This window comes from Mustela putorius, unplaced genomic scaffold (genome assembly GCF_011764305.1).
Source record: "Mustela putorius furo isolate JIRA1106 unplaced genomic scaffold, ASM1176430v1.1 tig00003899_pilon_pilon_pilon, whole genome shotgun sequence".
Lineage (NCBI taxonomy): Eukaryota > Metazoa > Chordata > Mammalia > Carnivora > Mustelidae > Mustela > Mustela putorius.
Window position 1 is genome coordinate 20045315 of NW_025422048.1, and position 13532 is coordinate 20058846.

The 13532-nt window shown below is 52.2% G+C and overlaps 1 protein-coding gene across 6 annotated transcripts in view; it reads right to left on the reverse strand.

Annotated features, from left to right (window-relative positions):
• Nucleotides 1-255: 255 nt before the first annotated feature.
• Nucleotides 256-13532, reverse strand: part of BCORL1 (BCL6 corepressor like 1) — a 62667-nt gene continuing 49390 nt past the window's right edge. For all 6 annotated transcript variants that reach the window (XM_013050018.2, XM_004780546.3, XM_013050015.2 and 3 more), the window contains 3 exons: nt 7001-7078; nt 5887-6040; nt 256-2528 (listed from right to left, as the gene is read on the reverse strand). In XM_013050018.2, coding sequence (XP_012905472.1) covers nt 2246-2528; nt 5887-6040; nt 7001-7078 — 515 coding nt within the window. In that variant the 3' untranslated portion in view covers nt 256-2245. The remainder of the gene's footprint in view (nt 2529-5886; nt 6041-7000; nt 7079-13532) is intronic.

Below are 13532 nucleotides of genomic sequence, written 5' to 3' on the forward strand. Positions count from 1 at the left end.
GGGACTCCGTCCTCCCCACCACTCCCCGCCCCCTACCCCATGATGTGCCCCTGCTTTGCCTTTTCTTTCCAGATCTTGCCCCAGCGGCTCCAATGTTCACTAGCCCGGCCACCCTGTCCTCATTCGTGCTACCCAGACTGCAAGGCAGGATCAGGGGGCTCCCACTGACTTGATCAGGACGCCCATCCGTTTTAACCATGTTAGTGCCAATGCAGGGAGAAGAGTAAAGACAGGAGACAGAAGCCCTGACACAGGTTTTTCAGTATGCAAGTGTTTTTGACTCCACAGCCAGTTGCTTAAAATGAAACATAAAGGGCAGCCAGAATACACACCCAAATGCAAAAAGGTAAAGGCAAACATAAAATAAATCACACAATACCATGAACCCCCACAAAACCAAAAAATTAAAACCCAAACCCCTCAACTTTATATATACATGTGTGTGTGTGTGTGTGTGTGTGTGTGTGTACACACACACACACACACACACACACACACACATATGTATATATATTTTTTTTTAAAAGGGAGGACAACGGTTCAAAACCAACTGGGCAGTATGGTGGGGGTGGGGAGCAGTCCTACAGACGGGGCTAGAACTTCCCCCTGGGAACAAAGAACAAACACAATACAAAGAAAATAACCACCAATGCTCCCGCATGGGTCAGGAGTCTCCAGAGAACAGATTGTCCCATCCTCAAACTGGCTTTTTTTTTTTTTTTTTTTTTGCCTTTTTTTTGTCTTTTTTTTTTTTTTTTTCCATTTTCTTCTTTTGTTGTTGTTGTTTTAGCACCTGTACAATAAAACTGTACCATCTCCAACCAGAGCCGGCCACAGTGAGGCCCTCCTGCCTTTGGATGGTACATACTCTCTACAAGGATTGTTTGGAAAAAATAGCAATTGGTAGAAAAATAAGAACAAGAGTAGGAAAGACAATGCCACAGAGCGGGGCTGGGACAAGGGACCACCCGAGCTCCTCCCTCTCTCTCCCAGAACCAACCCAGCACCGGAGGCCAGGAAGGAGACGAGGCAGAGCCCCGCAGTCAGCCCCAGGTCCCACGGTGGCAGCAGAGCCCAGCCTCCTGCCCTCCCCTAGGAAACGGCTGAGGCCTGGATCTCACATCCGGCCGTCCATCCCAGAACCCTCTGCAGATTCCAAAGGAGAATGGGGGACAGGGGAGAAGCAAGGAGGAGAGAGGGGAAGGGGGTGCTAAGTCTGGCAAGGGCGAGAGGGGAGGGTCAAGGGCTGGAAGCCGAGAGACTCAGCACCCAGGAAGGGTGAAGGCGGAAGGGGTGCGGCGGCTGGAGGAGGGGGGTGGAGATGCGGGAACAAGCCCATACTGTGCACTCCGAGGGGGCGATCTTAGCCTTCTGGCCCATTCCTGACTCTCTGCAAACAGAGTGACCCATGAACCCCTCCCCCCTACAATCCACCCTTCCCCAGAAACACTAATCTCAAGAAGGTGGGGCTGCTGCAAAGGGTGGGTAGTGAAACAAAAAAAAATGGGGGGGGGGAAGCACCAAGGCCTCAGGATTACCCTCAACCCCCCAACCCCCCGCCAGCACCAGCCACCTTCATTAGTCACAGGTCCTCAGCACCCCCCAGCCCCTCCTGCCCCCGCCCCAGTGGGGTGAAAACAAACCTGGGAGTCACTTTGTTGGAGGGAGGGGGCAGCTCCAGAGCTGATCAAGAAAGACAAAGAAAGGTGAAGAAAGTCCCTCAATACAACAAGTTGTCTCAAATCGTCACAGTGATACAGACTTATCAGAAACCAATGAAACAATACAAATTAAATACTAATAAAATAAATACTATGGAAGACAGAAGAACACAGGGGAACGGAGGGGGCGCTCAGAGATTTGGGCTTTTCTCATTTCTCCTCCAGACAGGCTGAGGCCACCCAGGGCCCAGGTGTGGTCTTGGTCACACACAAAGGAGGCCAGTCCCAGAGACCCTGGCGCCACCTCCCACCATCCCCGGGATCTCTTGTCCTCAGACGTGGAGTTCAACTTTCCACCCCCATCACCAACCACAACAACAAAGACGATGACAGGGAGATGAGAACTAATCATAACCGGAAAAAAAAAATCCAGTCACTAATGCTGGCATTGATAAGGCGGCTTCTTGTTGGTCCGTATTATTGCCTCATTCTGCAGTCTGGTGCTCGGTGGGGGAAAGGCGGGGGAGGTGGGGAAGGGCGAACTTGGGAGGAGAAAGAAGAAAAGGGAGGGGCTGCCGCCCAGGTCAACTGTTCCAGGGCTGGAACTCCACCTCAGAGCCCAGGAGCCGAAGGAGCTCTGGCTCGTACCGCACCAGCTCCACAGTCTCAGAGGAGCCTGGGGCGGATCTGTCGTCCATGCCTCCGGGCCTCTCGGCTGGGGTCAGAAGCTGACTGGAGACCACTTGCCGGTAGAACTCAGCCTTGGGCAAGGTGGCAATTTCAAAGTGCGGGAACCGAGCCTGAAAGATCCTGGAGGAAAGCTTCAGCCTCTTCAGGACATCGGTAAAGAGGAACCAGTTGCAGGGCCTGGAAGAAGCAAGAGCAGGAGTTAGGGAAAGGGGCTGGGGGGAGGCAGTGGAGTGCCGGGAACACTCCGGAAGGCCCAGGAAGGGTGACCGTCCGACCGTCCCCCACCCCCCACGCCAGACTCAACCAGGGGCTAAACTCTCCTGTTTCCTCCAGTGCCCGAACCAGCTTTCAGCTTCATCTCCAGCACTCAGCCCGTGACTGACCTCTTCCCAAAAAGTGGGAGCAGGAGGGAAAGGGAACTTCCAGAACCTAAAACTCAGAGCAGCCATCCCCAGACCTTCCCCCACACCCCATGACCTGGAATTTACCATCTGCTGGGACCAGTTCTTCCCCCCCAACCGACCCCTGCTACGCTGTCTGGTTTCCCTTTCCTGCTCTCACTCCGGCTCCCCCTGCCTCCTGGTTCTCTGAGCCCTTCCCCAACAGACGGGGAGCCGTGGAGAAAGGCCTAAACTGCGGGTAATCTAAAAGGCATTTCTCTTTGGCTCTGGAATGCATTAGACAAGTTTTTTCTCCAGTGGCAGCACAGTCCTTTCTGCAGGGCCGGAGCTCACATTACAGCCAGTCTGACTTTGCTGAGCACACCCGACTGGGCGGCAGCCTGGGGACAGCTGGGAGGGGTGCTGGCGAGGCCACTCAGGGGCCACGCGCTCCCCGCTTTGAGCAAACCAGGAAGACATGAGGCATCCCTGCGTTAATGGCCCCCATTCCAAGGCACTCCATTCCCTCCTCCTGTGGCGCTGTCCTGCCCCCAGCGGCCCCACCAGCCTCCCTAACCGGCTTCCCTCCACCAAGAGTCACTCTGTTGCACCGCCACCCGCCCTCCCTGGATCCTCCGTTACTGTTCATTTACTAAAAGGAAAATTCGACCTTCTCACTCCCTGAACTGCTTTCCATGGATCCCTGGTACCTCCAGCCAACAAACAAACAAAAACAACCCAACCGTCCAAATTCTTTACCGCAATATTGCAAGAGCTGCAATATCGAGCCCCTGCAACCCAAGACCTGCAAAACATGACCCCCTCCAACCTCTTCAGCCCAGTGCCCCCCTGTAGTAACACACAGACACACACACAGACACAGACACACACACACACACAGACACACACAGACACGCACGCACGCACGCACGCACGCACTGTATACCTCCACCCCACCAAGTGGCAGCCGTTGGATGAAGGACAAGCCCTCCTTCCGCCGCACCCTCCCTCCACCTCTCAAGCCCAGCTCAGACGCCAGATCTCCTGGTCGCTCGTCCCATCCCCCACAGTCTCATGGCACCCGGTGCACCCCCCTTTTATAATACTTCAAACACCGCCCATCTCAGAAAGACTACAAAAGCAATGTTAACTGTGCTTCCCTCCGTGGCACAGGAATGGGGGACACCTTGCTCAACTGTGGGACATTTTTATTTTGTGTCTTATTAGAGCTGATTATATACTCTTCTGTCTCCCGCACTATCCTGGAGATGCTCTGAAGGCCGTATGTTGGCCTTTGGGGTTTGCCTGGTGTGCCTGCTGAAGACACAGTTACGGGATGGAGTGTTCCGCACAACACCGAGCACTCCTCCTCAGACCCACACCCCTGCTCCCTAAAATGCAACGCTCTTCCCAGGGACAGTAAACGTTCTTCTCGCGCCGCCAGGAAATGGAGTGCTCTGGCTTTCAGAGAAAGGGACTATAGATACCATACAGTTGGACCATCACTTTCAAAGAATGAAAAAGAACCCTCAGAAAGTTGGTCCTCAGAATCCAGCTTTGCTTTGCTGATTCCAAAGGCAGTTCTGAACCCCGCAGGGCCTCAGGGTCATCATTCTACACCTTCCCTACTTGTTTTGTTAGAGAGCTTATGGATTTGAGAGACAGCTCCAGCATGCGGCACCGAGCCAGTAGGGGAGGAGCAGAGGGAGGGAGAGGCAAAACCAAGAGTCCGGAGCTCAACCGACTGAGCCACCGAGACAGCCCTACACTCTCCCTGCTTCGTGGAGAATCTGTATCCCCCACTGCACTGCAGCTGTGGGGAAGGACAGATCCCACAGAGGCAAGGGAGTAAGGGAGGCCAGAGCGTCAGGAGACCCAGCTTTGCCCAGAGCAAGCTTTCGCGTGAACACTTGCTTGCTGCGTGTGGCAAGTGGCCCTCGGTTGCCCCATGTTCCACCCACACCTGACGCACACTACCCTAGTCCTTTTGCTGCCTGGGTCCCCAGATCCTGTTTCAGAGAAGGCGGTGCTGAATACCGTGGAAGAATTAATTAACTGTGCAACACTATATCCCAGCGGCCCTGCCCCGCCCTCAGGGATCAGCTGATGCCCAGAAGAATAAGGACCCAAAGCCCCTGGAACTTGATCCCTACCAGTGTCATCATATAGGCTATTTTTATTCTTATCAGGCCCTGAGTGAAGGGATGCATGGAGCCTTGTGGCTCAATGGGTAGAGTCATCAACTCAAGGGACTCACTTGAAGGGCTCCCGATGCCCCGTCCTCCCCTCTCTCTGCCGTGTGCACTTTGTGGGCTTTCACTCTTTAAACAAAAACAGGGTTGGGTACCTTAAATATGGGTATCAAAGGAAAAGATCCCTAAGAGTGTTTGCAAAGGTATTTGAACTATGTGAAGACACCAAGAAGAAGAAAATACTGAGCGATGGAGGCTAAGAACCAAAGGACAGGTCATCCAGCGTCCCCCTAAGCAGCACAGCCACACGCTGCCATCGGTGAAAGCCGACCAGAACCCCAGCCTCGCGAACTCCCTCCTGGATCATCAGGTGAAGATGAAGCCGGGTTTGCTCTAATGGAGTCAGGTATAGTCTAGTCTCTGGAAACGGGTGACACCTGTTAATCACATATACAGTCATCTGACATGACAGTGCCCGTGCCATCATCTTGCCAACGTGAAGGCTCCGAGAAAGCAGCCTACGGATTACTTAAGGACCCCAGCAGCCCCTTAGCTATGGCAACCATATGTCGCGGTTTTTCCAAGAATCTCAATTGCAAATATTCTGTCTGGCTGTTCCCAGAAACCACAAAAATGTTCCAGAGATCCTAATAGTTCATCAGCCCAAATATCTCCCAGATCATCTCTTCCACCCAGGAAGAGCAGCAGAATCCTTCGGAGAGCAAATCGAGGTTTGGGGTTTGGGAAGAACATAGAGTCCATCAACCTAGAGCTTCCAGCCTCTGTTCTGAAGATAACTGAGCAGGGCGGGAATGTCAGGCTGGCCTTGGTCATGGGTCGGCTTTCCCGAGCTCTAGCGTTTGCTCGCCAGGTCTCTGCTTCCTTCTGGAGAGCTCCACCCTTCCCAGCGAGGCAGGCCAGGGGTTGCCAGGATCCTGGCACTCCGTCCCTGTAGACACTTACCCGCGGGACACTGACACTTGGAGGTTGTAGCAAGGGAGAAGAGGCTTGTCTGAGAGCTCGAACATGAAATCATCCTCTTCCACATCATCTCCTTCTTGATCAGAGTTCCCGGGAGGATTATGCAGGAGGTCACAGGCAAAGCCATCTTTTTCCTCTGTAAGGAGAGCACGTGGGCTATTAGGACTAAGCTACATGCACAAAACTGAAGAAAAGAAATGCTCCAACAGGAAAAGGCACCTGAAGGTGGGCGAGCAGGAGACAGACCCCGGGCTGGGGCGCAGTTTCACTGATCCCATGGTTCCCACCCTTGGGAGGGCCCATGGAAGTTCTATCCCTGGGAGACACAATTCTGTAGCCAGAAATTCATTATACTCCTCCACCTTTCGGTTGGAAACAAGCCAGGTGATATGAAGGGTGAGCCGCTGGGCTGTTGGAGACGAAGCCTGCCGGTTCTACCGACAGTCGAGGGCGAGGGAGAAACACCTGCCTGGCCTGCTGGTCCTCAGAAGCCCAAGGGGGTGGCTCAGCCAGTTCCTTTCCCAGCCCACATGTCTGGGTGTGGCTCACTTCATTCCACCCAACGTCCTCCTGCTCCAGCTTCCCCAGGGCTTCGGGATGGGCACCTCCCCCAATCTGCAGCCCTGACCCAGGGGAGGGGTGCTGACGGCCTCACAGATAAAGACTCTTCTAAGAGAGGAAAGCCTGGGTCAGAGGCTAAGGGCTTGGGAGAGGATGGCCCGAGAAAGCATGTACGGTCGGGTCCGGGCAGGGAGGGATGAGAGCGGCCCAGGGGAGGGCCTGGGTCTCTCCTGCGCGTGAGCAATGCCCGAGAGAGGACCATGCACAGTAGGGGCTTCCGATAGGGTTAAGACAAAGCAAGGGAGGAGGAAAGCATTACCCAGGGCCGAAGTGGGAGAGGGCGAATGAGGGGTGGCTTTGTGTGAATCTGGGCGGAGCTAGTGTTTGGGTTGAAAGGGTCCCTAAGTTACTAACAGGTGGAAAAGGCTGCCTCTACGGGGTCACTCCTGTCTTTGAGAACAATTCATGAAACCCAAAGCAATCCCCCATCTCTGAGCCAGGGACAAGCATGGGAGGAATCCGACTCCAAGCTTACCCAACACAGAACTGCTGTAAAAGTCCCAGGACACGCCAGGGTCACCCTCTGCCCGGCCCTGAAGATCCGAGAGGTGATCTGATGAAAGAAGAGAAGGCAGTGAGACAAGGAGGTTAGGCTGGAGAAGGATCTAGAGACAAAGCACGTCCATAGAGGGCTAAGAGGATGGGAGAAGGGAAGGAAGGACCACAAGAGGGCCTGGGAGCTACCAGAGGGAGATATGTTTCCTGCTGTTAATCCAAGGTTGCCAACCAGCAGCCAGGAGCCAAATCTAGCCCATTGACTACCTGGAGTTTGGCTCAGTGTTTTTAAACCAAAAAAAAAAAAAAAAAGTTAATTAACATCAAAGGTTTTAAAATTGAGAGATTTCACCTAAAAATCTGGATTTCCATCTTTTCTTGAAAAAAAAAAATCAGAAAATCTGGCAACACTGCGTCCCGCATTCCTGCATGTCAACAGTTGGCTAGAGGGAGAGGCGACATGTGCGTTCTCCGGCTCAACAGTCCCCACCCAGCCTGCTCTGCTCTCCTCACAATCAGCCCTGAAGGCATTTAGGTCTGGGATACAGGCTCGCTCTTCGTGGTGTAAGGAATGGACCCTGCCAGGAGAATCTTAGACCTATCCCAAGATTTCAATTCCCCTGCGGGTCACAATGCTCTTATAGCCAATCAGGGTCTCTCCAATTCAAAGTAAGATAAGGAAGCATAATTCCTTCTGTTTCATCTTTGGAAAACATGGGGGGAGAGGACCGAGTTTATCCTCATAAAAACCTTTTGCTTACACTCCTAGGTATATACCCAAAAGAACTGAAAACAGGTGTTCAAACAGAAACTTATATACAAATGAATGTTCCTAGCGGGTCTACTCACAATAGCCAAAAAAGGAAAAAAAAAGTGGAAATGACCCAAATGTTGTTAAGCGGATGAAGGGATAAACAAAACATGGTCTAGCCATATAATGGATCATTATTCAGTTATAAGAAAAAACAAAAAACAAACAAACCTGACGTACACTACAATATGCATGAACCCTAAAAACATTACACTACATGAAAGAAGCCAGACACAAAAGGCCATATACTGTACAATTCCATGCTCAGAGCAGGCCACTCTAGACAGACAGAAAGCAGACTGGTAGTCGGGAGGGAACAGGCAGCGACTGCCTAATGGGCACAAGGTTTCCTTTGGAGGTGATAAAGTTCTGAAACTCAGCGGGGATGGTTGCACAGCGGTCCGAACGCACTGAATGTCATTCAATTGTATACTTTAAAATGGTTCCAATAGATCACGTTTTGCTCTAAGTATTTTTCCCTCCCAAACACATTTTTTTTAAAAGATTTTATTTATTTATTTGACAGACAGAGATCACAAGTAGGCAGAGAGGCGGGCAGAGAGAGAGAGGAGGAAGCAGGCTCTCTGCTCAGCAGAGAGCCCGATGCGGGACTCGATCCCAGGACCCTGAGATCATGACCTGAGCCGAAGGCAGCGGCTTAACCCACTGAGCCACCCAGGCGCCCCTCCCAGACACATTTTAAAGCACTTTCCACATACTTGACCTGAGGCCAGACGGCAGGTTGCTGCTGCTTTGCCTTCTTTCTGCCCGGCTCCGCAGCAACTGTGCAATTGTCTCACCTCGCAACCCCACGTGCACACAAAGCAGGTTTTCATGACAAACCCAATGGTGTCATCTGTGAGCACATGGCCCAGTGGTTGCCAATATGCCACCCGGCACCTCTGGCAAGCTGACTTCGCTCTGTATGCTTGCTACCTGCCCTCCAGCGACACTTGGGCAAAGGGCCGGGGTGAGAGTCCAAAGGGCACAGAGGATGCCAGGGTGCCCTAGGGAAGCCAAATCCCAGGAGGAAGGTGGCGGCGCCTCCTCAAGGCACGAAGCTGGTTTTCCCCGGGGAAAGGCACCAACTGCCCTCCAATATCCTCCCCTTTTGGGTCACACATCGTATCCACAGAAACGCCTATTAGCTCTTGTGAGCTCCTGAAAGAAATAACTTTTTAGCAACCTTCTAGGAGATGATGGCTTTCTTCTGGCAGGAAAAAGCAGCCAGAGAGAGCTTTCAAAATAATGGCTGAGAAGCTACAGTGGAAAACCTTTAGTCATGTATGTTAGATCTTTTTCTATGTACTCTGCAAAACAACGCTGAGGTCACGACTGGCCGTTTGGGCACATTTCTGTACCCTGTGCCCTTGAGACTTGGAAAGAGTTTCTTCCAGAAACATCAGTCAGGGAGCTGCCCATGGTGCCTGGCCTAGTGCTAGGTGTCCTGGGAGATGAAGGTGTGAGATCGTTAAGTTTCCAAAAGGCGGGCACCACGTCTGTCTGGCTGGTCACTGTCTCCCCATGACCTAAGCCCAGGTTCCTGGCACATCGTAAGAGCGCAATAAATATATGGGGAAGACACGGAGGGAGGAATTACTCCAAGGCAAGACTGAAAGTAGTGCGCCTGCTTTAGCAGCAGGCTGGGACATCGGGGCCCGATCACTGCTGTAACCCTCCGCCCCCACCTGCCCTGAGAGGTCACATGGCGACTCCATCAGAGCAGCCCTCACTCACCACGTTCCTGGGGCTCCTCTCTAGGGACTGCCTTCAGAGCCCCCAGCATGGCACAGGCCCCTAGTTCTCCTCACTGACAGCAAGTCTTGGTCATCTGCAGGGGAATCTGCCTTTCTGAGGCAGCCCAACGTGAATCAGCAGGAGCCTAGATGTGGACGTCGGAGCAGGCAATGGGGGTGCACCAGCAGCGACTCCGCGGCCTGCCTGATGGGGCAGCTTCCCCTCCTGCTGCCTCAGAGGCCCCTCGCACAAGCAGGACAAAGAGAGCCTTTCCTTCGCCTTGACTGGCCCCTGCCCCTTCCCACCACTTTCAGCCCTTTGCTCTTTTCCTCTCCCCGCAAAAGTGCCCTCAGCCCGGCAATCCTGTTCCCGGCTAACCCTCCCTGAGAACTGCAAGCAGGTAGTGCCACCAGTGGCCGCACACACGCGTCCCCGGCAGCACCAGCCGCAGCACGCAGACAGCACCGACGTCCCTCGGCTGCTGAGCGGCTAAAGACAACGTGGTAGAGCCATGTGATGGCACACTGTCCAGCCTTCAGAAGGAAGGACGTACTGAAACATGCCACTACACAGGGGGACCTTGGAAACGTGACATGCCACTACACAGGGGGACCTTGGAAACGTGACACTACCTGCACAGACGCAGACGCAAAAGGCCCTGTGTTGTACGGTTCCAATACACGCAACGTCCAGGATGGGCAAATCCACAGAGTCAGGCAGTAGATGGGGGTTACTGGGGGGCTGGGGGGGGAGGGGGAATGGACAGCAACCGCTTAGTGGGTGCGGGGTTTCATTTTGGGGCTGATGAACATGTTTTGGAACCAGACAGAGGCAGTGGTTGTATAAGGTTGTAAATGCACAAAACGCCACTGAATCATTCCCTTCGAAGTGGTTGATTTGATCTTCTGTGAATTTCACCTCCACACACGAAAAAATATGTTTTAACTACTCAGTGTGTGAGAGGTCAGCCTGACAATCAGAGTTTCTCTCTTTCTTGGGGTCCCAACATACCGCTCCCTGTGTCCTCCAACCAAGACACCAGCTGAGGCACATGAAGCGGTGTCTTCGACACGGGGTCATATGGCAGAGGTCTCCAACAGGAAAAACAAAACCTGTGATTCTGTGACCTCAGGGGATACACTGCTGACCCTTTCATCAGCAGAAGGAAAAGCAGTCCCAATACTTCCTCAGATGCCCCAAACCAAACTGCAACATCTCCCCTCGGCCCCTACATTCTTTCTGACAGGGGAGGGACACAAATCTGTTTTCCCTCGACTAGCCTGGATATTATTCTTTTGTTCAAAGGGTCAAAGGCAAATTGGTCACATGCCTGCCTATATTTTGGCCCAAGGAGGAGGTCTTCCCAAGGCCTCTGAGAGTCTGGATGGCTTGGTGCTCCAAGCCTGAGGATGAGAAAGAAAGGGCTCTGCTGCCTGACCTCCAGTGCCCGGTGCCCTGCCTGAAATCCACGGATGAACGGACGGATGGGGTTGCCGCCACACCCTTCCGGATCTCAGGAGAAATGGGCTTCCCTTTAAGCCAACTCAATACAGAAAAATCCACTTACAACCCAGATGGACTGCCAGCATCTTTTACTTCGTGAAAGGATTCACTACAGGATATTGGTAAATAATGACATGCCTTGGTGTATTTAAAAGAGGATTCAGGGGTGCCTGGGTGGCTCAGTGGGTTAAAGCCTCTGCCTTCAGCTCCGATCATGATTCCAGGGTCCTGGGATCGAGCCCCACATCAGGCTCTCTGCTCAGCGGGGAGCCTGCTTCCTCCTCTCTCTCTGCCTGCCTCTCTGTCTACTTGTGATCTCTATCTGTCAAATAAATAAATAAAATCTTAAAAAAAATTTTTTTTAAGTATCTCTCCATGAGATATTAAAAAAAAAAAATAAAAGAGGATTCAATTCCCAGACTTTTCCAAAACAGGGGCCTCGCACAAAAAGAGGGAAGCTCTACACCATGATCAACACCGAGGCTCGTGTTCATCTTCTCCACCTGCAGAAAATGGAGGCCTTCGCACCCTACAAGGATTCGCCTTCATCTTCTGTCCTGTGGGATCACTACTGGGGAAGGAAGAAGACAATCAATCTATAGAGAGTCTGGTCAGGCAAATGCTTGGGGATGAAAAGCAAAAAGCTTTTAAAATACCTCAGCCAGCCAGACATTAAAAAAAAAAAAAAAAAGTCCAGAAATCCACCCAAATGCATCTAGGTTTAGGGGCTGGGGAGGGGGCAGTGAGGGAAATGCCTCCCAAACTTCCAAGCCCAGGGTCAGGATGTCTCCTGCAGCCACTAGGGAGCCTTGTCCAGTGGTTCCCTGAGAGTTGCTGCGGGGGGGGGGGTGACGAGATTCAAAAAGAGGGAAAAATCCTCGGTTCAAGGAATTAAGCTCGTCATTATGCTACCAAACCATTCACTTCCAAATTGTTATGTCGTTAATTTCACCTCAATTAAAAAAAAAAAACTGAGTATTATTTCCTCATCCCACAAAAACAAACTCTGGGCCCAAGTCCCCTCTCCAAGGAGCCGCTGACTACTACCAGTGCCTGCCTCCCCGGGGTGCTGGGCCAAGGTCCTAGCCTGGCTTGCTAGCACTGTCCCAAAAAGCCAGCCAGAGATCTGCCTTTGAGGACACTTGATATCTGCATGGAAAAGAGGGGACCCTGTGCGAACACTCCTTTCAGCTCTGGGTCCCCATTACAGTGCTGAAGCTCCAGGTATACAAAGTTGAGACGAAATGTTAAGATTTGAATGAAGGTGTTTGGCCTGGACAGGCTACCAAATGCCAGAATTAAGAAAAGTCTTCTCTTGGGGCGCCTGGCTGGCTCCATCGGTACCACATGTGACTCTTGATCTTGGGGTGGTGAGTTCGAGCCCCCACATTGGTTACGGAAATTACTTAAAAATAAAATCTTAAAAAATCTTGACTCTGCAATGTGGGCTGGCATCCGGGTGACTTTAAGGAGGCATCAAAAGGCTGGCTAGTAGTTGAGATTAGCTAATGGAAATGAGGAGAAGGGGAAATGTGTCGGTGTCTAAATTTTTAACTACTGAAAATGGTTTCAACATTTGGATTCCTTTGGGATCTTGGAGAAGGGGCCAGGGAAGAAAAGAGTTTGTCTGCTTACTTAGGTGGTCAGAGATAGCTTTATTTGGATCCAGAAGGCCCGGAGACCCTCAGGAGGCCAGTTTCTAGCCCCAAGAGAACCCCCTGGATTAAACCTGTTGATCAGAGACAGAGCTTCATGCAGTGTTCTTATCATGTTGAGAAGTTCTGGGTGTTCATCTGTGCCAGCTTCCCCTGGGAATCAAGTCAAGTGCAGACAGTGTGTGTGTGTGTGTGTGTGTGTGTAAGTGCACGTGGCACATGATAAGGAAGAAAAGGTCACAGAGGGTGGCTTGCCCTGAGCCCCGCACCCCCAAGACAGTGCAGGCAAAGTGAACAGGAGTCATCACTAGCCCAGGACAAATGACCAAATGAATATCCCCAAACTGCTCTGCCCTACAGGGACAGAGGTCCGGGACCCCAAGGCCGGGAAGGGGGAAAAGGCAGTCCTGCCCCTAGGCAGAAGGGCTGGGTCCCAAAGGGAGGCCTGAGGCCTGTACATGGTGACCGGGGACTGCAGGGTTTAGTCAGCTCGACTGAGGGCTGGATGGAGGCTGGCTGGGCAGGAATCAAGGTCTCCCACCACGGCCTCCCACCACTTCCTCTCTGGCTTTTATTAGTATCAAGGTCGTGCTTCCCACCTAGCTCTCCTGCCATGGGGACTTTTAGTTCATGTTCCTTTGTTTCTCCTTCCATCATCAGCTATCGAGTTAAGCTTTGTTCAATAACTAAATGATCCCCTGGTTGGGAATCCAGAGGAGGTGGGGATTTAGGACTAATGATTCCAGAATCTGGAATCTGGAGCCAGGTTCCAGGTGAGAGTGAGCAGTCTTGAGCAAACCCTGGGT